Genomic DNA, 26,169 nt, shown 5'->3' on the forward strand with positions numbered 1-26,169 from the left:
CGCCGGCTGGAGGTTCCCTCCGTGTCAGCCGGGCCCTGTAACAGTTTGAGATAACGAGACACAAAGGGTGAATCCCTGACACACAAAAAAAGGTTATTTCGTCTTATCTATTACAGAAAAAACCACAGACAATGAAAACATTCTTTTTCCTTGAAAAGAACAGTGTCTCCCATTGTAAAAGATCTGTGAGGCTATACTTCTGCCTACTTTTATGAGTGTTCAGGGTATTAATCACAAGTTTACTGTAGCTGACCCAAAACTCTGCTGTATTATATTTGATCAACTCTTGTACTTCTCTTTATGTTTTTATTGCAGAGCACGAGAGTCAACTCCACTGTTTTAAATTACTTGACTGGACTCAAAACCAGAGACTGTAAATAATAAAGATGGATGATGTGTCTCCACTCCCTCCCTCTATCCAGGAATGAAGCCATAATATCCTTGAACAATCATCAGAAGAATAAGAGCCACTTAAAATGATAGAAAGCATCTTAATTGATATGTTTTTTTCTATGTCCCATCTGCTAACATGGAGAAACTGGGATTTATGATCTATACTAAGCCAAACACCAGGGGGCGATCAAGATCGCATTCGCTTCACTTTTAGAGATCCACAATCTTGCCCGTCTTTATATAAAGTGTATGCTTGTAACCATTAACTTACCATACACAATTTCGCTATTGCAACTGCATATATGTGTATATATGCACATTTGGCTTTTGGTACAGTTTTAAATGTGACACATTTTAATATTTTTAATCTTTAAAGCTAGTCTCCGGTTAATCAATCTCTTGTTGGGAAGCCAGAGTCACCAGTGGGATTCTCCTGAAAAGTATCTTTCCAGTGTTATTTCCATAATTCTTGAACTTTTCATTTTCAGAAATGGAGGCCTGCCTATGTGAGCTTTTATGTGACAAGACGCTGCTTAAAGGTACAGTTAGTTTAAAAGCAGGCAAAAAATATGAATCAAGAAAAACACCCAAATAAGAATACTCTTATTAAAAGCTGTGTTTCCACTGTGGGACCAGCTGGTGGAGAAACAGGAAGTCTCTCACAAAAAATGAAATCTATTCCCGAATGTTGACAGTGAAGGTGAAAGACAAACAGTGGTGGTTGTAAATCGTCCCAGTGAGGTTGATACTGGGTTGAACAGGTCTGTTTGTTTTAATGAACAGAGACGAGTGGTTTGACTCTGAGGGAAAGAAATGAACTGGAGCAAGAGCTGGTGCTGCCCTCCAGTGGTAGCAGCTTGTAACTTTACAGAGCTGCAGGGTCCGACATGCTGTGCAGAGTCCAGGCTGATAACACTGAATGTTCAACTGTACTGAACTGCATGGATTTACAAAGCTAATCATTTAAATTTACACATCAGGAGTTAGCTTTTACAAATTATTATAATTGTTATTATAAATATCACAGGAAGTAGATAGATAGATGGATAGATGGATAGATGGATAAAACCATGACAATGAAACTCCCCTGGTCTGTGAGAAAATATTATATTGCTGCTGATCAGAAACCATTTATACAGCAATTAGGAAACAAGATAAACATAACCTTAAGAGATAAACAGCTGTTCATATTATTGTCCTATTAAACGACACAACCACAACACAGATAACCTTTATCACACACAGACACACACACGCACGGTCAGTGCTAAATCTGCTTTGTCACTGAGATCTTTTATAGATCCTAATAAAGATTCTACATGGATAGGTATTTCCAAACTGCATGGTCTGTGTATGTGTTGGGCATTTCTCGACTTTTGGAATTTAGCAAATGTCGACTATTCCCAAAAAGTAGTCGACTAGTCGATTAATCGCAGGGGATTAAGTGTTAAAACCTTTCATTGCAACTATCACTATGCACTCAGGTGAAGCGTACAGGCTACAGGCTAAGGGGTAAATCACCAGTGACCCTGAGATACATGCTGACGATGCAGAAGGGTTCCCATCCCAACAACTGCTCCAACTATGCCACCATAACGGAGGGTAACAAATCACCTGCTATGTGCAATTCACCTTTCGATAAGAACATATCTGCTGCTGATAACCCCACAGATAGACAACTAGTGCACATCGGTGCACAGGTTAGTGGTTTTGAGGAGTCTCTTAAACCACAAATATAAAAGTGTGTTCTTCGTTTTCTGCTTTTTCCACCAAGCAGCTGAAGTGAATAGAGATAGTGAGGAGAGAGACAGGAGAGGAGATCAGGCATACCGAGAACTGATGTCTGATAAATCCTCTTGAATGCCGATGAAGGATTGTACCCTGAGTCCAATGTCCTGCGAGACCTTTCTCCCCAGACTGTTGCAGCCGTTATCAGTCGGGTCAGATATGATTACCTGCTTGGTGGGGTGATACTCTCTCTTTCTCTCAGGTGAACTTTAAACCTCCCTTTTTCATTATATAACTTCATTTATAAGACAGGTGCAGCAGTGTCTGCCTGCCTCTACCTGGCCTCTGCATCTCTGTCAGCTCCTCTGATGCTACAGACGCCTGCCTCTGCTGCCGGGGACACGAACACTGACAAGCTGCACACACACACAACCCAACGACACAGAGACACACGGAGAACCGGCTGCCAGGCAGACAAAACATTCTCACAGTCGCACAGAGGGAAAAACGCACAGCACCATGGGCTGCTGCAACAAGGAGCAAGGACTCATAGCCGGAGCCGTGATTGGGGCTGTGGTAGCCATACTGGGAGGGATCCTCTTCCCAGTGGGGGACAGCATCATCAAGGGAACAGTTGAGAAGGTATGGTGCTCGGTTTCACCCGGGGAGGCGAGTGACTGGGAGTGTGAGTGTGCAGGCAGAGATCAAGGTGAATCAGGAGAAACGGGAGGAGAGAGGCGTGTGTGTATGTGTGTGTGCGTGTGTGTGTGTGTGTGTAAGTGTGTTTCTGAGCGCTGCTTCTACTGGTAAACAAGAAGCTGTGCACAGAGCCAAAATCAGCATCTGTGAAGAAGAACGTTTTAACGATTTAAAGATTATTGACAGAGCTTCAACCTTGTGCATGGATCAGCTGGGCAGCCGTCTTGCTGGCAGTCCTGAGGAATGTTAAAAATAGACCGTGTGTGTGTCTGTGGGGTTTAGGAGTCCGTCATCGAGCCTGGAACCACAGCTTATGACACCTGGACGTCCACAGGGCCGCCGGTGTACAGGCAGTTCTGGTTCTTTGACGTGAAAAACCCACTGGAGGTTGTGCAGAACGGTGCGAAACCAGAGGTCATGGAAAAAGGACCTTACACGTACAGGTGATGTTGGCTCGTGCACCTCTTGTGTTTCCTGTTCTGCCAGCGTCACACTCATCTGTTCACAAGAATCTGCTCTAACGAATCTTAACCAAACCTCCCCCCCGTCCAGGACGAGGATTCTGCCCAGAGCAAACATCACGTTCAACCCCAACGGTACCGCCTCCTTCCTGATGCCGCTCAATGCCGTCTTCGAGCCGGCCATGTCGGTGGGACCAGAGGAGGACAACATCACCTCCATCAACCTGGCTGTGGCTGTAAGTGAGTGTCACCCACTTGGCGGTGAAACCTGCAGTGACTCAGCGGCTGTTAAGTTGTTTTGCTTTGGTCTGCAACTATTCAAAACAGTTTGAGCTTCGTCCCTTATTTGTGAGCATGAAAACCACCAAGTCATAAAGATTAGTGACTGTAAAGATGGATAAAATGATAGCTCACCAAAATTGAAGCCAAATCGCATTTATCGCCACCTGGTGGCTGGCAGCAGCATAGGTCATGCACCCCAAATTAAAATCAAAATATACATAAAGTAAACTTCTCTTAAAGAGGATTTCTGTCATTATTTGGTTGTTCTTACAACACTGTGATTCACAGTGTTGTGATGTTGTGATGCCAATTAATTCTGCCGGTTTGGTTACATTATTCTAGTCTTCGTTGTTGGTTTGTTAGGCTTTGTTTTTTGTGCTTTGTTGTTGTTTTTCTGTGATTTGTTGTTGTGTTGTGGGTTTCATTTTTGCGTTTTGTTGTTTTATCCTGTGGTTTGCTGTCATGTTTTGTGATTTGCACTTCAGGGCAAGAGTAAATTAGGCTACTGAGAAGTAAAAAATAAAAAAATGGATATAAATGTGCTCTTTTTCAGGGAGCGTATTCACTGCTTCCCAAAGAACTACATTTCATCCTGAATAATCAGATAAAGTCGAGCAACTCCTCCCTGTTCCAGTACCGCACAGTCAAGGAGTTGCTGTGGGGTTACACCGACCCCATGCTGAATAAAACCCTGGGCGCATTTGTACCCGTAAGTGATCCGATATTTTAGATTCACTCTCATATGGAGAGACAAGACATGACCCACACAGCCACGCCTTTAAAATTGACATGCATTAATCATTTCCTAAAGTTCAATGGCACCTTTGATGGCTTCTACACCGTTTACTCTGGAAAGGAGGACATCTCACGAGTGGGGATTATCGACATGTGGAAAGGAGAGAGGTGAGTCGTACAGTTGAACAGGTTCTTAAAGTGAGGAGGCTGTTTTTGTAGAACTGTAAAAATATAATTTAGCTGTGTCTGATTTTTCCCTAACAGGAGTTTGTCCTTCTGGAACGACACGTACTGTGACATGATCAATGGGACAGGTACAACTCATGAAGCGATATGAAGCTGAAAAAACAAACAATCAAACACTCGTCTGCGATATGAAGCTGAACAAACAAACAATCAAACACTCGTCTATAAATCATGATTATAACTTCTCCTCGTTTCTTCAGATGCGTCCGCCTTCCCTCCGTTTTTGGACAAAAAGAAGCCTCTCTACTTCTTCTCATCAGACATCTGCAGGTGATTAAAAGGATTTATCGTCCTATTCTGAGAGCCTGCAACCTTTTAACTTGTTTCCTCTCAGCGACCACTAGAGGTCAGAGCTTTCCAGTAACAAAAACCACTGCTCTCCAGCCGTTCGGATTCATGACATGTGTTTTGTTTTGTCTTCAGGTCCGTGTCAGCCAGCTATGAGAAGAGCATTGATCTGAAAGGTATTCATCTTTACCGTTACACCCTCCTGGCGTCCACCCTGGCCTCCCCTACGGTCAACCCAGACAACAAGTGCTTTTGCAAGAACCCAACGACCACCAGGAACTGCACCCTGGGCGGAGTACTGGATATCGCCCCCTGTAAAGATTGTGAGTTTGCATTTTGGGAACTGAACGGTAGAATTCGGGCATTACCAGATATCCCTGTGCTCACGGTTTCCTCCCCCATCCAAACAGTAACATCTATCTTCATCTCTCTGCCGCACTTCCTTCACGCCAGTCCATACCTGCGGGAGGCCGTACTGGGTCTGAATCCCATCGAGGAGCACCATAAAACCTTCTTAGACGTGGAACCTGTGAGTCACTGACTTCTGAATGATTTTTCACCTAAAGAGGCGACAGCTCTGATGCAATTTCTTTTTTTTTCACCAGACAACCGGGTTTTCTATGAGATTCGCTAAAAGAATTCAAGTGAATATGATGTACGGGCCATCGAAAGTCATCACGTAAGTTCAGTTTTACCTTAAAAAGGAAATCACAATGGGAAATACACTTTGACGGGAGATAGACAAGAACAGTTGAGATGTGTTGCTGGCTAACTTAGCTTAGCTTAAAGACTGAGAGCAGGCTAAGTTAACCTGGCTTCGTCCAAAAGTAACAATATCTGACAAGCGAATCATAAACACCATATATCTTGTGTTTTTGTTCGTACAAAACCTGTGTATGTTTCAAAGTTAATCAATTAAATTATTATTATTGGTTTTGAATTAAGTAATAAGATAACCACTAAGCTGCTAAACTTACCACAAAGATCCATTAGAGTGTCTAAATCTCTTAACATCTACCTCCAAGCAAGCGTTTTTTTTCCTAATTCCCAAACTATACCTTAAAGAAAGTTAGAAACAGAATCACGCTCTGAAAGTTATGAACTCTTTCCCTGCAGGATCCTTAACAAAGTCCAGGATTACACTATATTCCCTCTCCTCTGGATGAACGAGGTAAGATAAACACCGAGCCTTCCTGTCGTGAAGTTCAATCGCCATGTCATAGCTCGGGATGCATGTTGATCAGTCTTCCTCCGTCTCCCCTGTGTAACCAGACGGGCGAGTTGGATCAGGCGACGGCAGACATGTTCAAGAAGGAGCTCATCTCCCGTATCGACATGCTGGAGACGATACAGCAGGTGCTGCTGGGCCTCGGTTTGTCGGCCTTCGCCGGGTGTCTCATCTCCTACTGTGTGGTGAGGAGTCGCCGCAGCAAGTCCGGGTTCTGATGAAATCAGGCGGACGTGTCTGTTGTGGAGCAAAGTGCATTTAAGCTGCTGTGGCACGTCAAACCTGTTTTTGATATAGACTTGCACTTTTTTTGTAATTGTAGTTTTATTTATGATGTTTTTTTCCTTTGATACCGGGAGGGGGAATACTGTGATTTTTTTAAAACTAAAGAGCTAAATTCCTTTGCCAAGTATAATTTCAGGTGCAAACACTGTAACATTAACTCAATCAGGGATTTCTGGAAGCAGGTGTACTCATTTTTAACCGTCAGGCTCATAATCCGCACAAAGGAGAAATGTGCTCTGACGTCCTATTAAACAGAAACGCACATGAATCTAATCAAATGTTCACGTCCTTCGCTGAACTAGAGTCTTTAAAAAATGAATAAAAAAGCTAAGAAGTGAGTTTTTCATTGGCTGTCGTGTTCCTGGTGTCGGATTGTTCTGACCCCGCCTCACGCTCTACACCCCTTGCAGCCCAGAATAAAGGCTAGGCTGAAACAATCCTCTGCATTGTGCCAGTCAAGCTGAAGTAATTCTGTTTCCTCTTTAGCTTGAGCAGTCAATAAATCAAAAAGAGCAATAAAAAACCAGGCTGGTGGCACGATTACACTCTGGTTATGAATGGTACTTGGGTGTGTTTGGTGAGAAAGCGGTGTTCCTGCCCAGCTGGAGACCTCTTTACACTTTTATTGGTTTTAAGTTACCGTCAGAAGCCTCCTTGGTGTCTTTGATTCTTCTGTTTGGTCTGAATCTTACATTTCACACATATGAGGGAGTGTTTCATTCAAATTAAAACAGACAGGTACCCCCCCCCCCCCCCCCCTTTCAGCGGACTTGCATTTTGCAGCTTGTGGTGTATCCAGGGTACTATGCAACCACCTTTGAAATGTTTACGTTGTATTATCCCACCCATACATTTTCCATAGTAAATACACGTGCTTTCATTGTTAGATGAGCTTGAAGACCTGCTCATGTCTGTAGGATAAAGTTAAAGCTACTTTCAGCAGCAAGCTAGGTTAGCTTAGCTAAGTGACTGTAAACAGGGGGAAAGAGCTAGCTAGTTTCGGCCTAAAGTCGGGAAATCTACAATCTTTTGCTCTGCTACGCTGAAAAGCTGTGTCAATATTTAAATTGACCTTAAGGTAGGAACCCAAATAAGTGCATATAACAAAATTTGTAAATATTTATTTACGATATAATAACACACGTAATATAATACGTATGGACAGGTGGGTGATGTAACGCAAAAATATAAAATTCACATTTTGAGGCAAAAAAATCTGAACATTGAATTTATGAACTTTCCTTAAAATTGAGATTAATTTGAACATGTTTATTCAGGCTATCAGGACATTAATAAATAGAAACACATAACACGGACATTACACTGAGCGGAAGTTGACATGTCGGTGGCGGAGCAGAGATCTGAACGAGGGACGGCACAACTGGAGTGAAAGTCTTTTCTCAGAATGAAAACAATGTTGTATTTCTCCACAATTTGCAGATACAGTCAGAGTTAGTGGGCGAAAACATGTTGGATTTATATACACGGTGAAAGCAAAGATTTTCACAGCACATTAAATTAACAGGATGAGTGAAACAAAACAAACAAAAAAAAAACTCTGTACACAAGCGACCATTCATCTACTGTACATTAGCTACGCTCCTAAAAGGTGTATTCACATATGTCAAACTGTCAATCTCACTGACAATTACTACTTCTGAATTAAACCTACGTCCACTTTGCTGCAGTCGGGAGAAAACGTGGATCCAAAGAAGGAAACTGTCATTGTTCACTTTATTAACGGGTGTAACATTATTTACCTGAAGGCTAAAACAAAAAAAATGTGCAAACCTCTTAAATGATTAAATCTAATCCAGGCAAGGATTGAAGCAATAATTTTACATTTGGGGGAAATACACTTTCTTGTGTGTATGGTATAAAGCTACAGCTGCTAGCACGTTAGCTTAGCATTAAGACTGAGCTGAACTCTCACACAAAAAACAGAAGAAGTGGTTTCATGGGAGTTATGCGGTGGGTTCGGCCATTTCCAGTCTGGTATATCGCAGTATTCACTTCAATCAAGAGTTAAACCTCAAAGCGTTGTTTGCTAGTAGGCGGATTTAACCGAGAAACTTAACATCTAACTCTGTGCGAAGAAATAAGCGTATTCCCCCGAAATGTCTGACTATCCCTTTGTAAGACTTCAACATTATGGTTGAATTTCTATAAACATGCTGGAAAAAGAGAAAGTACGATACAAATACATTACGCAGCCGAATTACATCGAGGCACATTCTCGTAAATGTACGTTTTTACATTACAGGACGGATCGTGTGAGACGTGTGCAGCCACTCACACTGTATGTCATACAATCTAGCCACCATTTCTGTTTTGGTCTTTGTACCATAGTGTGTATATAAAGATGGACAACGTGGCAGCTCCGCCAAAAGTGAAGCCAAATGGTTTTTTGATCGCCCCCTAGTGGCCTCTCACATGTTTGCAGATGGGACTGAATTAAAATAAATTTAGAATTTGACAACGAGAGGAATTAGAGACACGTCCTCCATCTTTATTCACAGGCTATGATTTAAACTGATATATTCTTGACTTGTACTGTTTGTATTCTTGTCACATGAGTGTTATTTAAGCTCTCTACACAATCACACAGCCCCAAGGTTTTCGCTGAATAGAGAATTTTGTCAGTTCAAAACATTCAAATGTGAGTAGAATCTAGTACAACGCTACTGTAAAGACAAAGACAGCTCACTGTCCAACATGCATCTGTCTCACTTTTGTCCCTTTTTCAATATCCTCCCTAATAATCGGCGGATTCTGATTCCCCCTCCTGAATGTACGATATTTGTCAAGATCACTGACCATTGTTGTGTCTCAAGTTGCATTATCACAAGAAATATCAGCCTTAAATAGCAGAGTTTATTGGTGGCGTGTGCCTGTGCGTGTGTGGAGGTGTGTTTCCTCCGCCACCTTGAGCAACAGCCGGAGATACCGTCCAATGAGAGCTCCCCACACCCACCTCCTCGTCCGACCGTCCATCCGCAGTGCCGCTCTGCAGTTTGAGATGAGCGTTGGCAAATGGGGATTTTGTAAACCGCCTGGTGTGATACAGGATTGGAGGAGAGGTTCCACTGTCAGTCTGTGTAGCTGCCGGCTCCGGGTGTCAGACGTCCGGGACGTGGTTCCGCCGGTTGCGGCTCTTCCTGCGGTCCAGCAGGGGCTTCAGTTTGGCCAGGTCCCCCCGGAGAGGCCCGGGCGGCTGAGGCTGCTGCTGCTGCTGCTGCTGCTGCTGCCTCTGCTGCAGGCTCTGGAGCTCCCTCCTCTCCTTGCAGTACTGCTGCACAGCCAGGCTCTCTGCAGGACTGAAGGCCGACAGCAGGACCTTGGGGTGCAGGGCGGTGGCCCACGCCCACGGGGACCGCTGCTTGTCTGTCAGAACGCTCACCATGGCCTCGCTCAGCACCCGCAGGCGGATCTTGGCGACGGTGCGCTTGAAGCCGTTCTCGGTGGTCAGGCAGAAGTAGAGGCCCTGGTCCGACAGCTGGATGGAGCGGATCAGGAGGCCGTGATCCGTGGAGAGGACGCGGTCGCTCAGCTTCACCTGCAGCGGGAAGAGGGGATGAATTAAAAAAGACAAAAAACAGAATAAATGTATGATGAAACACAATAAGGGAATATTGAGAATGATTTTTCTGTCCCTCCAGTAGAGTTCCGTGTCCGTTTACATAATCCGTTTACTTCATAATCTCATTTTGTGTCAGATGTCTTTGTAGCCATGACAGAGTTAATAGAAAGCACTCGGCATCATCATTCATTCAGTGAAGGGACAGATTTTCCTGGTTTACATTAATCTTGTTTTTAAAAATAGATTTACAATCAAGCAACACACCGATCTGATGCTTTGATCCAAAAACACAACACCGTTAAATCCTCCCTCCCACCGACTGAAACCAGGTTGGCTTTCGTTTGGAGGAGACTAATGACTCCACACACCGTAAAACTAAAGTGATTTATTTTTAAAGGCCAACTTCTATTCTCATGTGGAAATGGCTGTAAAACGGCCATTACTCCGAGCTCGCTCCGCGGAGGCGGGAGCTAAATCTATTAAAGATGTGTCTTCATCACGCAGGCCTCTCTCTCTCTCTCTCTCGCCCGGCTTTATTTAATCTCTCAGCCTCTCAAAGGCCTCTCGCTGTTTAACTGGTGTCAGATATTTGACAGAATGTGTCCCCACTGAGAGATCCAGTTATCGGTCAAAGTCCATATTGTGTTTGATCAGTGTCACCGCTCATTAGGACGCTAACAGCGTGTCCGTCCGCAGGCCATTCAGTCCTGATTGAGCTCCATTGATTGCTACGTGTTTGTTCGATGTAATATTTAACGATCCGAGCAGCTTCTTATAGATCAAGACGCTTTAAACCTCATCACCATCTCCAGGGATTTCCACTGAGTAACTTTCATTTGTTACGTATGTGCAGCAGCGGGCTGTGTTGTTGACCTATGACCTCTCTGAAATGGTTTTGGGACATGAACTCTGTGTTTGGAAACTTGGGGACAGATATTTTTGCCTTTAATGTGACACTGACCTCTTTCCTCCGGTCGTTGTCCCTCTGGATAAGCCACCGGATCGAGGCCTGGGGAGACTTGGGGAGACACTCGAGGAAGGTGGTGTTGTTCTTCACGCCGTATTGCGTCAGCTCCACTGCGTTTCTGTAGGCTGTCACACACACACACACACACCCACGCACACACACACACGTGTCACTTGCACAAAGCCCCACAGATGGACTCAAATCTGTCTCCCGTCCCACCAGTGAGAGTCGCATGTTGACTCAGAGCTCAGTCGGACACCTGCAGCTCAACCAATCACCGCCCACGCTCCCTCGGCTCCTCCGCCGACAGAGCGACCTCCAGAGCGTTGGACTAACTCGGCTCCGTCTCATTTACCTTGTCGTCTTTGATTCGCCTAAAAGGTTCATCACTCATCCGCAGCTACATGACAGGGCTGTGACTAATTAGTTGGAACGGCCATATGGTTCGGTTCCCCGAGCTCGTGTTCATTTGGAGACGGGAAGTGTTTGTGGAAGTGAAGCTCTCGGGGGAGATCTCCTGCCATTAGGCTGCACCACGCCAGTCGACTGGTTGGGTTTTGAAGGACGCTCTGCACTGGCCGGACCAAACCACCATGATGGCTTTGATTCACAGCCGGTATTTCTGATATTTCTGATATGTGCGAACAGTTGGGTGCAGATCTAATTACAAATCCGGATCTGGTGAATGTGAATGTGGTTTCATTGGGGGGCGGTTGGGCCTTGGCAGATGGAGAAGCTCTACTGTGAGGACATCTCGTTTGTTTGTTTGTTTTTCAGCAGGATTACGCAAAACCCCCGGCATTCATTTCCACCAAACTTGGAGGCCTAGAGTCTGGGGTCTGGGGGGCGGTACGGGAAGATCCTAATAAATTTAGATGCAGATGCAGATTATCAGGAGGATTCAGGAATATTTGTTAAATTTTCAGGGAATAAGGAAAATATCTAAATTTAAGAAATTGGGGCGTATTTGTTCCACACCCATATTTATTGCTGTTAATCTGCCTTTCTAGTTCTGCTGCTCTATAAAGCCGTGTTCATTTTAATCCTCCTCACCAGAAACAACACTTTTATGATTGCACCCATTGTTAATATAAACATTAGATCAGCACAGTTTTTATTACCTTTCAGATTGAATCCTCTGCATTGAGTGAGTGGATTTCCATGAATAATATCCTGTCTTCTGCTCCTCCTTAAAAACAAATAACAATGAGTGAGAATACACTGCGGCTCAATGCAGAAAAATACATATATAACTTCCTCCTCCCATTGAACCATGCAGGGATCAGTCGCTGCCAAAAACCATATGAGGAAAGTCTGACAGTGTTATTCCACCCGGCGCTGCACGCTCATGAGCAACAGCTTGAGGAAAAGAGCATGTAAGCAGCTGGCACGTTTTCCACCAAACTGAACTCGACCTGCGACTGACTGGGACGTCAGGAGACACAGCTGGTTCCTGGAAGAAGAGACGTGAGGTGTCGCTCGCACACATCCTCGTGTGTGTGTGTGTGTTGTCTAGACGGAGGGAGGGCGACGACAAAACGCAGAATCACTGACACGGATCAGGCTGAGCTGCTCCCTGAGGGACTGTCACGTTCAGCCTCACAAGTTCAGCTGCTCTCTTCTTCTGGAACATCTCGTTTGACAGCAGCCGTCGACCCACATTCAACACAACTCTGTGATACAATGATTGATTACACATTTTTGCACGAGACCACACATTGTTTACAAAGCCGGATGCTAGGATGGCTCCCAAAGGATCTCAGTTATAGTATAAGTCATTAATGGGCCTCCATGTTAGCAGATGGGACATGGACCAAACTGAAAACGTCTTTCTAGACTCTAGCTCCAAAAGCGTTTGATTCAATTCCTTCAATCAATTTGTGATTTTACAAGTTTTCTTTCGATCACAGTTTTGTTTTCATCCTCCGATCGTGCGGACGCTGTTTTTTCAATTGACGTCATCGGCACAACATGGCGGCGTCCTGAAAAGCTCACTGAGGGATTCTCGTCACGTTTCTCCTCTCGAGCCGGTGAGCTGCTTCTCTTCCGTGACACATCGTTTGACATCAGCTGTCGCCCACACTCACTCTGACTGGGTGTCATACGCCGATTGATTTCCCATTTCTGAGGTAATTTGGCAAACCTGAATGCTGTAGAACAAAAATACTGCAAAGCCTTTTAAAAATACCTGCACTTCGCGCGTGTTTATTTTAGACTTTACAGCTTTGATTCGCTGGGTCTGTGAATGAGCTCCCTGATCCACACATGTCAGCACTTACTCACCCTGAGAAATGTGCTTTGGGGCCTTGAAGCTCATGCATAGTTTTCAAGAGAACAATCCTTTGGAGGACACTAAATACCTCCTTACATTCAATTTGAAAGATTCTGATTAATGAACTCCACTGTAAAAACCTTAGTGTACCTTTTGCTGGTGGGATAGAAGCGTGAGCAGCTGAGTCCGTCCCAGGCGCAGTAGGGATCTCTGGCGAGGCAGCAGTCAGCGCAGGCCGAGCCGTAAGCGGGACACCGGTGCAGGGAGACCTGGGAGACCCCGAACTCCGAGCTGACGTACAGCTGTTGCTGCAAAAAGTAAACAGTTCAAATGTCAGCCGCCCTGTTTGTCTTAATAAGTGGCCCCCGGCCGACAGGAAAATGAGGCAGAGCGCCGAGACAATTATGGATTATTATTTCCTGGCCTTCGGGAGGCTTTTCTGTTCCGTGCAGAGCGTAGTAGCCACAGACATGCAATGACATGTTAAAGCAATAAAATCTGCACTATACGTGTCAGGAGACCAAAGCTGAGGGATACTTACTTTCTTAGAGGAGATTCTCAAGTTGGTCACAGGAGCTTGGTTCTGAAAAATGGGAAATACAAGAAGCAAGCTCAGACCTTTCAAACATAATATTTATTAAGTTTTGCAATAGCAGGAATCTGAGGAGAACATTCTCATTCCTGTTTGGTGGATACGAAGCTAAAGTGAACAGCTAGCTGAGGTTTCAGAGGCGCGACATCTGCCTGCCAGCACCGTGAAATCATAAACTGTGAATATCCTGCCCCTTCTTATTTGTCCAGGAGAGAAAGAACAAATCGTTGTGCTGAAAGTTCCTGCAAAGACGAAAGGGATATTGACGTCTTCTAACTTTTGGCAGGAAGGATATTTAACAGAATCCCTTTTTTATTGCAGAGAGAAGCTTATCAGACTTCTCCTGAATAAGAAATAGCCATAACACAGAAGGTCGGTTTCTCGCCAGATGTCTTTAACCTTCCTGACAGAAACACTTTCAGTAAATCGAGGGTGAATCATTTTCAGATTCACTTTGCTTCAGGAAGATCTCGGCCTTTACATGCCATCGCAGGTTGATCAGTTTTTAGCGACGTGAGCAAAGATAGACCGACACGTGTGAGGGTTTCGCTCGGGGGGCAGCGAACAGCCTCCTGCAGCATGTGGGTATGTTTCCCATCAGAACATCCATCTCCCCGAACATCACCCTGCCCCTCGCCTGGCTGCCCCCAGGCCTTTGTGTGGTGGCCAAGTGTGCCCTCCGCCTCCACCCCTTTGATTTTTTTGGCAGAGGGTAAAAAAACGGGATGAAAGTGAAAGAGAGAGAGAGAGAGAAAAGAAAGAAGGAGGGGAGGAAGACAGACGGCAGACCTTAAACACTTCCAGCTCCTCCAGGATCAGGTCTTCGTGCAGGGATTGGTTACTGGGCAGCACGATCACCTTCTGTACCGTCCCTTTGTCTGGGGGCAGAGTGGAGACATGGTGTGAGCTCTTAATACACACACACACACACACACACACACACACACACACACACACACACACACACACATACTCTGCCTGTCTGTCTTTCTGTGGAACGTACATAGCTCGACAACCGTAATTTCAATCCAGCTGCACCAAATTGCACATACTTATTGTTATATCAGTCATCAGGACTCGAATAGTGATTTGTTAATATCGACCATTTACCATTTACTCCCTGGGAAACTTGGTGAAAATATTATCTCATAATATCGAAGAACTTGAAAACAGAATCCTGGATCCACACCAGAATGAAATGGGTTCTTCCCCCCGACTCCTTCTTCCAAGTTTCATGATCATGTGTTCAGTAAACACACACAAACACTCAATCCCCAGTGATGTGCTCCGTCATTGGAGCGAGAGAAAATAAACTCAGAGTTTATTTTCCTTTGCCCATGTTTGCTTTCGAATTAGTCCTGAGAGCCACGGTTAGTTTCCACAAGCAAAATCGACTGTGGCAGGAGTGGGAATGAAAACTATTAAAGCCTCGGACCAGAGGACGAAATGCAGTGACCACGATTAATAAAGCTGCTCTGTCCTGGGAGCTGGAGCAGCAGAGTCTCAGTAAGCGCTCCTGGAAGCGCCCGATAAGAGCGTCTTCCTCGTCCTTGAGACAAAAAGCTTCATTTCTGGCCCAGATGTGGAAACGCAGCTGAAGAACGGAGGAGCTGCCTGATAAACACAAGCAGCTGCGTGAGAGTCCCAGAGCGGATCATGTGCACACGTGTACATGCACGAGCACGAATGGACGCATAATAACTAAACGCACACATATTATTACACTTATTGAACATTAACCAGTGTTGTAAACAGGTGCAGGTCTGCTGGAAACGTCTCGGGAGCCACGTTTACTCCCATAATCGATCTTTACAAAATCTTCGAGGAGGGATAATGATTTTCCCAAAACACACGTAGGTAACTGGAACATCTAGTTTCAACATGAAGTTGTTATTTAAACAAAAACGCAAACACATTTTAGAATTATCTCGATCCACTTTCACCTGATTGGCTCAAATTAGACTGTAAAAGGGTCAAAGTTCTCTCCTTGTCTTGTCGCCCTGTCTATGACCCAAGTGCGGCATCATTTCTGCTTCATGTTGTCTCCCCTGTTTCCAATGTGTCTGCCCCGCCCACTGTGTACCATTCCCTCTGTTATCCGTTTATCTCTCAGCCGACTGTGGCGAGGAGACGCCTCAACAATCATTTACCTCTGAAGCGCGTCAGTGAGAAGGATCAGGCTGTTGTCTTTGTCCCTGTGACCTCGGTGGACTATGATTACTCCAGCGTGTTGTTGCCATGATGCATTTTTTTACCATAAGATTCTAATGTTCTTCTGAGAAGGAGCGAAAACAAGTCAAACAACAGCTGGACTCTGGGTGGAGGGAGATCATATCACTCGCTTTCCAGTTATCAGAGTATATCTTCAAGTTTCCAAAAACAAGACAAACTACGAAGACACACGTATCTGACTGGTTTGTAGTCATTATAACACACACACACAAGTTTCTGACTGTAATTCCTTCTTACCTGTGCCCAGGAAGAGAACGTGGTAGTTGCCGTCGGCCGCCATAACCTGGTCCACGGCCACGGACGTGTACTTGTAGTCGGCGTTGGTGCGAACCACCAGGGGTCTCCTCCCCACCGGGTAGATGGCGTTGAACATAACCGGATGGTTTCGCACGAAGGTCACCACGTCGTCCGGGAACTCCTTGGTTGTGTGAATGTCGGGTGTGAAGGCTCCGCCGGGGCACTGGAGAAACAGAGCGAGTGGTTTTATTGTTTATATTTAAGCCTTTATCGAGTCAACAATCTAAAAAAATTAAGTTTTATCCACCGATAAAGACGTGGTGAGGTAAGAACGAACTCACAGTTCCAGGCCGGGGGTAGGGGATGCGTCCCTGGAACGCCACCCACTGGAAGTTGGGCCCCTCTCTGTGGGCGAAGGGCCCGTTGAAGACGGTGAGGATGTCGGCCATGTTGTACACACACACTGCCGAGCCTTTGAACACGGAGCTGAGGGAGACAAGATTCAAAATGAAACACAAGAGTGGGAACCTGAAGGGTGGAACCGGGGCTCAGCCATCTGATGTGGTTTTGGCCGAGTCGTTTAAAACCACACGACTCAACACATGAAAGAGGCTTTGAGGAAACACAGGGATATTGTGAGAGGTGGAGGAGGAAGACACACGGCGATGAGATAAAGAGAAATCAAGGAGCTCGCTGTTTGGTTTGGGTTTTGATCTTTGAGGTTTTCTGTGATCCTGAGGCAACGAGTGGATCGAGGAACCGTGGCGGCGTGAGAAGGAATTAAACTATTGAACTAAAGGTGGCGACAGACCAACAGACTCACACAGACACACACAGGTTCAGGGAGGAAATGGATGAATTGAAGAAACAGGCTTATAAACAGATGCATGGCCGAGCAGACAGGTAGAGGAAACCACAGGCTGGTGGCAGACAGGGGGGGGGAGACACACACTGAGATGATCTGTTGAACAGTGGGTCTGCTGAATATTTGGAAGTTCTTCTCCAGAACTTTATACTTTATTTAACTACTTTTTTCTTTTACTGGAACAAGTTGACCTTCTGTGCTGAAACGTGTCCACTTGGGTGGCTCAGATGTTTCGGTTAACAAACTTTGTTCAGTCTAATTATATGGAAATTAACCTAAGGCATTACCTAGTCTCATAGGGAGGGTTTATATGGATTGGAAAAATAAATATATAGAAAAATACAATGAAAACATTTCCTAATCAAAATTATATCTACATTTTAACATGATTATATATAATTACCAGTGATGTTTTCTTTGGGTTTAATGATCAGTACAAAAGTTTTAGTTTTTTCACTGACAATCCTTTTTCAATTGTACAAAACATTTGGTCTCCATATGTGTTTTATTTCTGTATTTTAAAGATTAAATGCACGTGCCTCAGGTTTCAGCTATTTAAAAAACGCAGCTATAAAATCCCTTCTGTTCTCAAAAACCTGTTTGGCTCATATTAGCCAGATGTTACACACGTTCTGTATCGATGTGCAGACGATCAGCAAAATGCTCATCTGAAGAAGAAGCTGCTTCTGAAACATGACACATGACGTCTCTATAGGTGTCGGGCCCTTTGACAGGCACAGCCCCTCCCTGCTGGTATCCAGTCAGCGATTAGCATAACCACCGGGGCCGGCAGGAATGTTACGGTTGGCCTCGCCAGCCGGGCGTTCCTACCTCGTGGACGTGAAGACCCCGAACACCAGCAGGCTCTTGGGCTGATCGCTTTCCAGCAAAAACACGTTCTCTGCGAAAAAGGGAGGAAAGAGGAGTGAGTAACACTTTCCACAAACTCCCTCCCCGGACACCGGGAGGCTGAGCAGGTGAGAAGTGATAGATAGAGCCTGATTGGAAAAGAAAGTCTAAAGATCTTTGAGCTGATGTTTTAAAGGCTAAAAGAGGAACAGGAGGAAACCAAAAGCAACAGAGCCGTGGTTATTAAAATCCTCAGAATCCAGACCAAACAGAGGAAGCGTTGTGGAACTTTTGCCGAGAAAGAAATCATTCGAAACCGAGGAACATAAATAATAAGATTTAAACTTCTTGGCTTGGCCTCTGGATCTTATCTGCATGATTTTATTGTTTTAACTTTGTTTTGTAGAGCTTCAAACTCAACACAACAACGCAGGAAACGCAATAATTATATAAATGTGGTGCTCCCCTCACCGAGCTCATCGAAGTGGGTCTCGGTGCCGTCCTCCTCCAGGACCGAGCACACCATCCGGGCCTTGAGGAACGTCGTCCATTTGTTCACCAGACTCCGCTGCCCTCCGATGTCGCTCTGCAGACACAGAGCAGCGCGTTGGAAACTCCAGGCCGCAGACAAACACACAACGCTGATTCATCTGGGGCAGCAGGCGAGCGGCACTTACCGGACACACTCTGGCCACCATGGTGTGGATGTTCTTGGTGTTTCCGTTGTTATCCGTCAGCCTCTCGCGGAAGAAGAAGTAGAGTTTGGCGTCGTTGGGGTCGGTGCCGTCCGGGATCAGGTGGGCGTCGATGAAGATGGGCTCTGAGGGAAAGACATCGGCTTACTGAGACTTTTACAAGCTGTTATAAATCAATTAAAGGAGGTAATTACTTGAAAAGGTTTACATGCTCGAATTTGTGTGTTTGTGTGTGTGTGTGTGTGTGTGTGTGTGTGTGTGTGTGTGCTCACCACTCAGCCACTTGGAGTTGTGCTGGTCTGTCCGCACTGCATTCCGACTGGTCAGGCTCCTGAAGATGGCAGCATCAGTCCCCATGAAGTCAATGTACATGCCTGAGAACAGCTCCTGGTCTGGAGGAATGCAGACACACACAGACACACACAGACACGCACGCACACACAAACACGACAAACACACACCAACAAAATCAACAATATTCTCCAAGATACCCGCTTAAGGGATCTGAGATAGAATACAGGAACACTCTACCATGAATATTTAAGTCGTGGGTTCACGACAGGTTTGCGTCTGTAACTAATAACGCTTCATGCTTTCAGTCGTTCCTTTACTTTCACTTCTCACACCATCCATGTGTTCCACACCATGTGTTCGGGGAGGATGTGGGTTAAGTTAGGAGAGGATTTGAGGAATGTGGCCCTCATCCAACCTGGCTCGCTAAGGAGTGAGTGTCGACAGAACTCAGGCGGCCGCAGAGGCTCCACAACATAAGGATTTAAGGGGGGGGGGATGAAGCACAGATTTCCATCGGGAGGAGGCATTGTGTTGCGTAGCTAACTCCTGAGCACCTTCCTTCCTTTCTCCGCCCTTCAGGTTCATCCACCGCCCTCCCCCCGGCTCTCGCCCCCTGCTGTGGTCGCTCTCGCTCGCTGGCAGAGCTGCTGCTGCTGCTGACACGGCAGTGCTCGGGTTCAGGTGTCGGAAAGCGGAGCTGAGGGGGCAATGTGTCACCTTTTGGACGTGTCGACGGCAACCAAACACTCCTCCGCCAATTAGAGATCAAGAGGATGGAGAATTAGGAAGGGGGGGGAGGGGTTGAGCTTGGCCCAGCTTAAATGTTCCAGAATACGAACTAATTGAGCCAATGATGTCATTTTGGGTCAGAGTCTGTGCAGTAGCAGTCGGGGGGAAGGAGCTCCAAGGTGCCATTGAAACAAAAGCTCAACCAATCATAAGTCAGTTTAAAGCTGTCAATCAAGATGTTTCACCTCGTTTCTATAGCATCAATCAACCAAAAACAAACTTTGCAGAAAAACATCTAAAATTACAGAAACTGTTTTATATGACGTGTATTTTGACTTTTTTAATTCGGCTCATATCTACTAACATGGAGGAGACAGGGTTTATTCTGCAGCCAGCCACTAGAGGGTGTCAAGACATTCTGACTCAACTTCTGGGGAGAATCCATCTTCATATACAGACAATGGTATAAACAGACAACTATCAAATACGTATATTCATAAATTCACGCCCCCTGGAGATCACGCTTGGTACTGTCACTGCAGACGATGACATCACAGTGTCTCCCTTTTTGAAGATGATATTGATTTGATGAAGTATTTGGGGGATTTTTAAGAGGAAGAGGAAGGAGGTACCTACTGAGCATGACGGACACCGTGTTCACTTGAGGGTTGAAGGAGCACCTCCCCTTTCCAGATTCGGTCCTGGAGTCGATGTGAAAGACTTGTTCCTGTCGCAGAGAGAGAAGAGGAAGTCAGAGGCTTCCAGGACAGTTTGATGTGATTTGTTAGTGCGTCTCGTGGCCTCGGCTAAAATAAAATGGATCTTATGAGTGCAGCCAACGTCCCAGAGCTTGGCCACCGGCTCGACTTTCCATCCCTTTCGGTTTCAGGGAGGAACAAAGGGCGGTTGCAGGTCTGGTGTACGGTAACTGGTCCATGTGGGACGGTAAAAAAGAACATTCCTACAGGGAGAGGAGGAGGAATTTCCCCCGCTAATGTGTTGGATAGTCATTCCTCCAGCTCAGGTGGAAATGTACTGCTAAGTTTCAATCCCCTCCCCCCGCCCCCGCCTTCCTCCCGAACCTCATGGTGGCGAACTGAACAGCCCGAGCCCCTCGGAGAATAACCTGGGGTAAATTAGAAATCCTCCTGATCCACGATGGTGCTGCTGCTGCTTCTCCTCAACAGAAGCAGCCGGTGTCGTGAGGCCAGAAGAATTTCTACCGGGAAAAAGGTTGCCGTTTGCCAACAGGTTCTGGAAATGGACCGACTCCATCTGGTAGCTTCTGTCATTAAGTTAGTTAAACGTTGCCATTAATCTTAAAGACCTATTTCTTATTATGACGTTTCCCTTTGCAGAATCATTTATGTGCAGAGCTGAAACTAGAAGGCCGTTTTCACATTTATTTTTTTGAGAATAAAGTCAAATTAATTCAGAGGAAGATTATAGTTGTATGTTCTATTGAAGTGCACATGTATGTCTCACTTTGAATCCGAGCAGCAAAAGTCAGACACCATGTCACAACACAAAAAAAAAAAGGCTGACACGTGCGAATAAGGTGTCGGCTGCCGTCGGCCTATCAGGTTCCACAACAACACGAGAGTCAGGGGCACGTTCTCGGGGGCGAAGGTGCAAACTGTGAGCTCAGAGTCGACTTCCCTCTGCGGCAGCTTGTTACACTTAACAGATCCCTTCTCTTCAGACGCTGACATGTTTGAGCCCAGAAATTGCAAACAGAGCAGCCTGCCTTTCAAACAAAACCCCCAAATGACAAAAGGCTCCGCGGCGTGGAAAGAGCCTGGTTGGGAGCTCTCCCACTCGGCCTATTAGTGTTTGAAAGCAGTCGGCCGTCTGCGTCTGAACGCTGTTCACTCGGTGAGCACTTTCCTCCTGGAGAGTTTCTCTGCTCTCGCTTCTACTAAAGTTTGCTCATATAAAGTTATACAGTCTTTTAGTTTGTTCTTTTCATATCATACTCTGTACACAAGTAAAAGAACATGTTTAATTTAAGATATTTATAGTTTAAGATAAGATGTACTGGTTGTCATCCAGTTCATACACGTCCAGTAGATGTTTTATCCTCCCATCAACAAATCCCCTTGAGAATTTTTACATTTTAATACCACCACATTCTTAGATTATGTTTAAATTCTTATAATTTAGAAATAGATATTCGTATTAATTAAGATGATATTCATGCTTGTGTTAAGTATCTAAACAGATAAGAAGTAGGTGTCCCCCTCTAGAGTGTGTCTCCTTAGTGAGTCCAGGACAGTGACTGTGTCCTCGTGTCCTCGTGTGTCCTCACCTCTGGTCTCCGTCCCCTGTTGATGAAGACGCAGACCGGACTGTACGCTCCGCTGCCGCACATGAACAGATGGGTTCTGTTGTACGGTTGCACCACTCGGATGAAGTTCCCACAGCCGTGCTGAAAAACAGGAGTGAATAAAGAGAATACAAATATAATTACAGCTAAAATGTTTATTATAAGGTAAAGACCGGCAAATATCACCAAAAGCTCAAGATGGCAGCGTTCATATTCGATTTATTTTGCCCTGACATGATGTGTATTGCTTTATTAGGTGCATCAATGTCTTAATTTGCTGACTCATCATCGTTTGAGGTGCAGCTACAACCCTTTAAACACTTTATCCAGATGTTTCCCATCATCTTCACTTGTGGCCACTGTTCAGCAAACACGCTTTTCCCTTTAATGTTATCACAATTTAAAAAAGGAAAAATATATGACTAACACATGCCCCCATCCGTTCAGCTGGAGCCGTTATAGCACCGTGTAAAAATAAAACGACTGTTTTCGTTTTATCTGAATCTCAGAGATCACAATGGACGTCGCAGGAGGATCGAGTCTGTTTCCTGGTTCGCAGCCAAGGTGAGATCCAGAAATCCAGAGCCTGTTTATCTGTCCTGCAGTATCGCGTGTCATGTGATGAAGTAATGCAAACTTCTCACTTGTCATGACGGTCACACAAATCGCACATGTTCCGAGATCTCATTGCTCTGGAATCAACGGGCCAGTGGAAAACCAGTGTCAGGGTTTTACCGAACGTGACGTGGAGGTGAGACAGATTCCTGATGTGCTGCCTCCCCCCCCCCCCCCCCCCCCACCCCGCAGCAGCAGAAGAAGAAGAAGAAGAAGCAGTGCAGGGCTTAAAGGAGCTAATCAGGCACCGAGCTTACAGAAAACGAGTGGATAGATGAAGAGCGAGGGAAGAGGCGGAGGAGGAGAGGAAGACATGTCCTGCTGGAATGGCAGCTGCTGCACCACTGGGAGCCATCGAGGAAAAACAAGAGAACTTTCGACTGTCACACACCCCTTCCTCATTTATCCTCCTCTTCTTTATCTCCCTCCATCCGTCCTCGCTGTCTCCTCACTTTTAATCGCAGATTGATCTCGTCAAGTCTCTCGGGCCTTCGCTCTGTATCCGATGTTAGCCTCACAGATACCTAGGTAGCTCATCCTGCTTTCTTTTCCTCTCACGTTTCTTATCCACACACACGCGACTGCGTCCAGACTCGTGGCCTCGAGTTCAAGCGGCGATCGTTGCCGACTTTAGAGTGGAAGCTTTTGAGCTAGCAGCAAACACACTTGATTTTTCTTTACCCTGGCTCGGCACAGATTGTATCAGTGAAGAGGAACTTTATATAAACAGACAGGGAGGGTAGGAATAACAGAAGGATGGAGGGCTGGGATTAGAATGAAGAAACTTGCATAATGGAGGAGAGACAATAGAAGACGATTGCGGACATAAAATCGGAAAAAAGATAAGAACAATTGGATCCGGATAATATCTGAAGTTTGCCTTTTACACATAAAGAACAAAGCAGGAGATTGTGTGGGTCAGACTTGTTTAACAACATCAGAAAAATCAATAAAATAAGATATTTGCAACCTAAACGTCGTCAATTACTTTGAATCCACTTCCGGACATATACCAAGGGGACTGGCGTAAGAAGTTCCCGGAAAATGTCCAGAGCAACAGACATGTGCATTCTCAGATGCAGCCCCTCTATGACATGTCATGAGACAACTGCAGAGTCTGAAAGCAGTCCAAGAAAAGTTTTAAGACCAAAAAGTTGAATCTTTAGACACGGCTCTGACGGAGCAGCCTGCAGGAGAGGGGCTGACCGAAGGGGAAGGGGGTCACTGAGCGGCTCCACACGGAGATGGCTCACCCAAATATTTGTGGGAGCCTGTCTGCAGCCGGCGGACGGTGACTCAGAGCGGCACAAATCACTCATTGACTGGAAACAGCTTCTCCTCTATTTCCGCAACAGTGCGGCTCTATTACCACAGCTGCTGTCACGGGGCGGAGGACAAACGAGCAGCGCCTGTTTCCCAAAGTGAGAAACTTCTTATTGTTAACTTGGGCTTTGGAAATCAGGCTGGTGATGCACGTGAAGATGCTCCTCTAAAAATAAAACCCCCTTATTGGATCCTGCTATTCCCCCGTCCTGTGAGCTGCAGCGTCTATAGGCAGCTGTGCATGTTTCAGAACGAGGCCAATTAGAGGCGAACCGAGGACGGAGGAGGAATCTGAGTCCTGCTGTGGAGCTTCGTTAAATCTCACTGCAGCTAACACGTGCTTCTCAGAATCAGGCCCCGGTTGTGAAGCCTCAGCGTCAACGAACTTTGATTCTGGTTTGTTTTCTCTACCGCGGCCCTGGATCCTCCCACGCCACACACTCGGGTCCTGACCAGCCGCGCCGATGCTAGGAGGACCCCGGCCTGTGGACATCTGGAGCCTGCCGCACATGTGGCTGGAGCAGGCCCACAGATGGGAAGAGGGAAATCCCAGGAGGTGAACAAACGCACAACCCCCCCCACGGCGGACCCACTTGGAGGAACGGATCTGGGAACAACCGGCAAAACCTTTCGTCTGCATCCGGATCACGGTGGCAAAAAAAACAACACGAGGCCTGGTTGTCTTACCGCTCCGGATGTTATGAAATCAGTTTTTCATTTGTGAGAGGAAGAATCTGTTATTTCTTCTCAAAGGAACATAGTCTTGGGTTAAAGAAAGGAAATCCGACAAATCAGAAAACATAAAAACATGAACAAGTATGCAGAGTATAGTATTTCAGTTTCAGAAATGTTTTTTTTGGTCTTTTACTGAAGCTTTAATACTTGATATATTTATGTTCATGCATACTAGTCAAAAGTTTTCCTTTGGGACAATATAGTATCAATTTACCTTTCAGAAAAGTAAGAAAACACATTAATAGTGACGTAGAAGGTGGTTTATTAAAAACACATTTCCATTTACTAGATTGGATATTTAAAGTTTCCGATTCCGATATTGGCCGATGTATAAAGTAATCATTCCTAAAATGTCAAACCCTTCCGCTAAAGAAATGTAGCTAAGGCAACTGGGATTTGCTCCAGCTTTCCCTGCAACCCCTTAAAGAATAAGTGGTGTGATGAATTGGAAAGAATGGAAAGATAATGAATGGAGGGATGATTATTTATTGATTGAATCCTAAAAGAAAGGTTTTGGAAAGCCTGTTCTTACCGTTGGGTCTTTTCCTGCCATTTGACACTCCTCTATCTTGCTGGTGGACGCCGGCCAGAACACCTGGTGGCAAGAGAACAAAACATTTATAGAAGCTCGGACGGTTACCAGCAGCATATTGAGGTTTTGATCGTAAGTTCTATTGTAAGCGAATATAACAAACGTTGTGAAAGCTCCTGTTTCGATAGGAGCCGACCCTGGGTTCTGTTAAAGCTTTGTGTTTCTTATTTTTCCTGTAGAGGTGCTGGAAGGTCCAGCTCAATGAACATATGAAGCAATTTACTCAGGGAAATGGACGCGGTGGAGCGCTCCCCCGGGGAAACCTAAATGCTTTTCCATCTGTTTATGCATTTCATTGTTGTCAATTATTCTGCCGATAACTGCTTCACTGCAAACGCCACCAGGCACCGGAGAGCTCCAGCTTTTACACGGCTCTCCTGAATACACCCCAAATGGTTCTGATGATGGAAATTGCACGATAATTTGCATATGATCGCTCAAATTATAATAATGTGTACTCTGGCTGTGTGATAATGGGCCGCACGTGTTGCTAGATTTAAACACCAGGGTCCCAGCGGTGCATTAGAATACAACAATAAGCGCCCGCTGACCTTGAGGGAGCCATGGGTGATGTTGTTGATGTCCATGGAGAGGACGTGGTCCTTGCAGCCCACGTACATCCTGTCCTGGTCCTCGTCCATCTGCAGGATCCGGTAGTCCATGGCCTTGTCCGATATGCTGTAGTGTTCAAAGGACTGCGAGGCCTGCAGGTCTGAGAGAAAGAACACCCATTAAGCTTCTATCCACACCGAGGAAGAGAGGCATTCTCCTCTCGGCTCCTGCTGAATTCAACCCGAGAGAAGAACCCCCCCCCCCCCACAAGCCAGCATTAATCTCACCAAGATCAGAATAAGAGATCTGGAAAGAAAACTCAGAGGGAACCGTTTCATGACTCTAAGGATTTGGAGGCTGGTTTTGAAA

The 26,169-nt window shown here is 45.5% G+C and overlaps 2 protein-coding genes across 4 annotated transcripts in view; one reads left to right on the forward strand and one right to left on the reverse strand.

Moving 5' to 3' along the window:
• The first annotated feature begins 864 nt into the window (after positions 1-864).
• cd36 (CD36 molecule (thrombospondin receptor)) lies at positions 865-6,871 on the forward strand. 2 transcript variants are annotated; one of them, XM_062383403.1, is made up of 13 exons: positions 865-932; positions 1,878-2,763; positions 3,103-3,263; positions 3,373-3,517; positions 4,117-4,272; positions 4,375-4,466; positions 4,563-4,612; positions 4,745-4,814; positions 4,968-5,155; positions 5,243-5,361; positions 5,438-5,511; positions 5,949-6,003; positions 6,105-6,871. In XM_062383403.1, the coding sequence occupies exons 2-13, from the start codon at positions 2,641-2,643 to the stop codon at positions 6,276-6,278; spliced, it is 1,407 nt and encodes a 468-aa protein (XP_062239387.1). In that variant the 5' UTR covers positions 865-932; positions 1,878-2,640; the 3' UTR covers positions 6,279-6,871. The 2 variants fall into 2 exon arrangements, with proteins under 2 accessions (XP_062239387.1, XP_062239386.1); XM_062383402.1 differs by lacking the exon at positions 865-932 and having other exon boundaries at positions 1,583-2,763.
• Positions 6,872-7,599: 728 nt separating this feature from the next.
• sema3c (sema domain, immunoglobulin domain (Ig), short basic domain, secreted, (semaphorin) 3C) overlaps positions 7,600-26,169 on the reverse strand; it is a 37,008-nt gene continuing 18,438 nt past the window's right edge. For both annotated transcript variants that reach the window (XM_062383197.1, XM_062383196.1), the window contains exons 3-18: positions 25,800-25,960; positions 25,189-25,251; positions 21,966-22,085; positions 20,294-20,384; positions 18,907-19,026; positions 18,617-18,759; positions 18,411-18,525; positions 17,922-17,991; positions 16,567-16,711; positions 16,226-16,448; positions 14,546-14,634; positions 13,706-13,747; positions 13,315-13,472; positions 12,014-12,081; positions 10,887-11,017; positions 7,600-9,901 (exon numbers count right to left, since the gene is read on the reverse strand). In XM_062383197.1, coding sequence (XP_062239181.1) covers positions 9,464-9,901; positions 10,887-11,017; positions 12,014-12,081; positions 13,315-13,472; positions 13,706-13,747; positions 14,546-14,634; positions 16,226-16,448; positions 16,567-16,711; positions 17,922-17,991; positions 18,411-18,525; positions 18,617-18,759; positions 18,907-19,026; positions 20,294-20,384; positions 21,966-22,085; positions 25,189-25,251; positions 25,800-25,960 — 2,177 coding nt within the window. In that variant the 3' untranslated portion in view covers positions 7,600-9,463. The remainder of the gene's footprint in view (positions 9,902-10,886; positions 11,018-12,013; positions 12,082-13,314; positions 13,473-13,705; positions 13,748-14,545; positions 14,635-16,225; positions 16,449-16,566; positions 16,712-17,921; positions 17,992-18,410; positions 18,526-18,616; positions 18,760-18,906; positions 19,027-20,293; positions 20,385-21,965; positions 22,086-25,188; positions 25,252-25,799; positions 25,961-26,169) is intronic.

This window comes from Platichthys flesus, chromosome 23, assembly GCF_949316205.1.
Source record: "Platichthys flesus chromosome 23, fPlaFle2.1, whole genome shotgun sequence".
NCBI classification, from domain to species: domain Eukaryota; kingdom Metazoa; phylum Chordata; class Actinopteri; order Pleuronectiformes; family Pleuronectidae; genus Platichthys; species Platichthys flesus.

Excerpts from the sequence above, each read along its gene's own strand:
- cd36 (XM_062383403.1), top strand. The coding sequence starts at position 2,641 with ATGGGCTGCTGCAACAAGGAGCAAGGACTCATAGCCGGAGCCGTGATT. Across the intron at positions 3,264-3,372 it reads AAAGGACCTTACACGTACAG|GACGAGGATTCTGCCCAGAG; the intron begins GTGATGTTGGCT and ends CCCCCCGTCCAG. Across the intron at positions 5,156-5,242 it reads TATCGCCCCCTGTAAAGATT|TAACATCTATCTTCATCTCT; the intron begins GTGAGTTTGCAT and ends CCATCCAAACAG.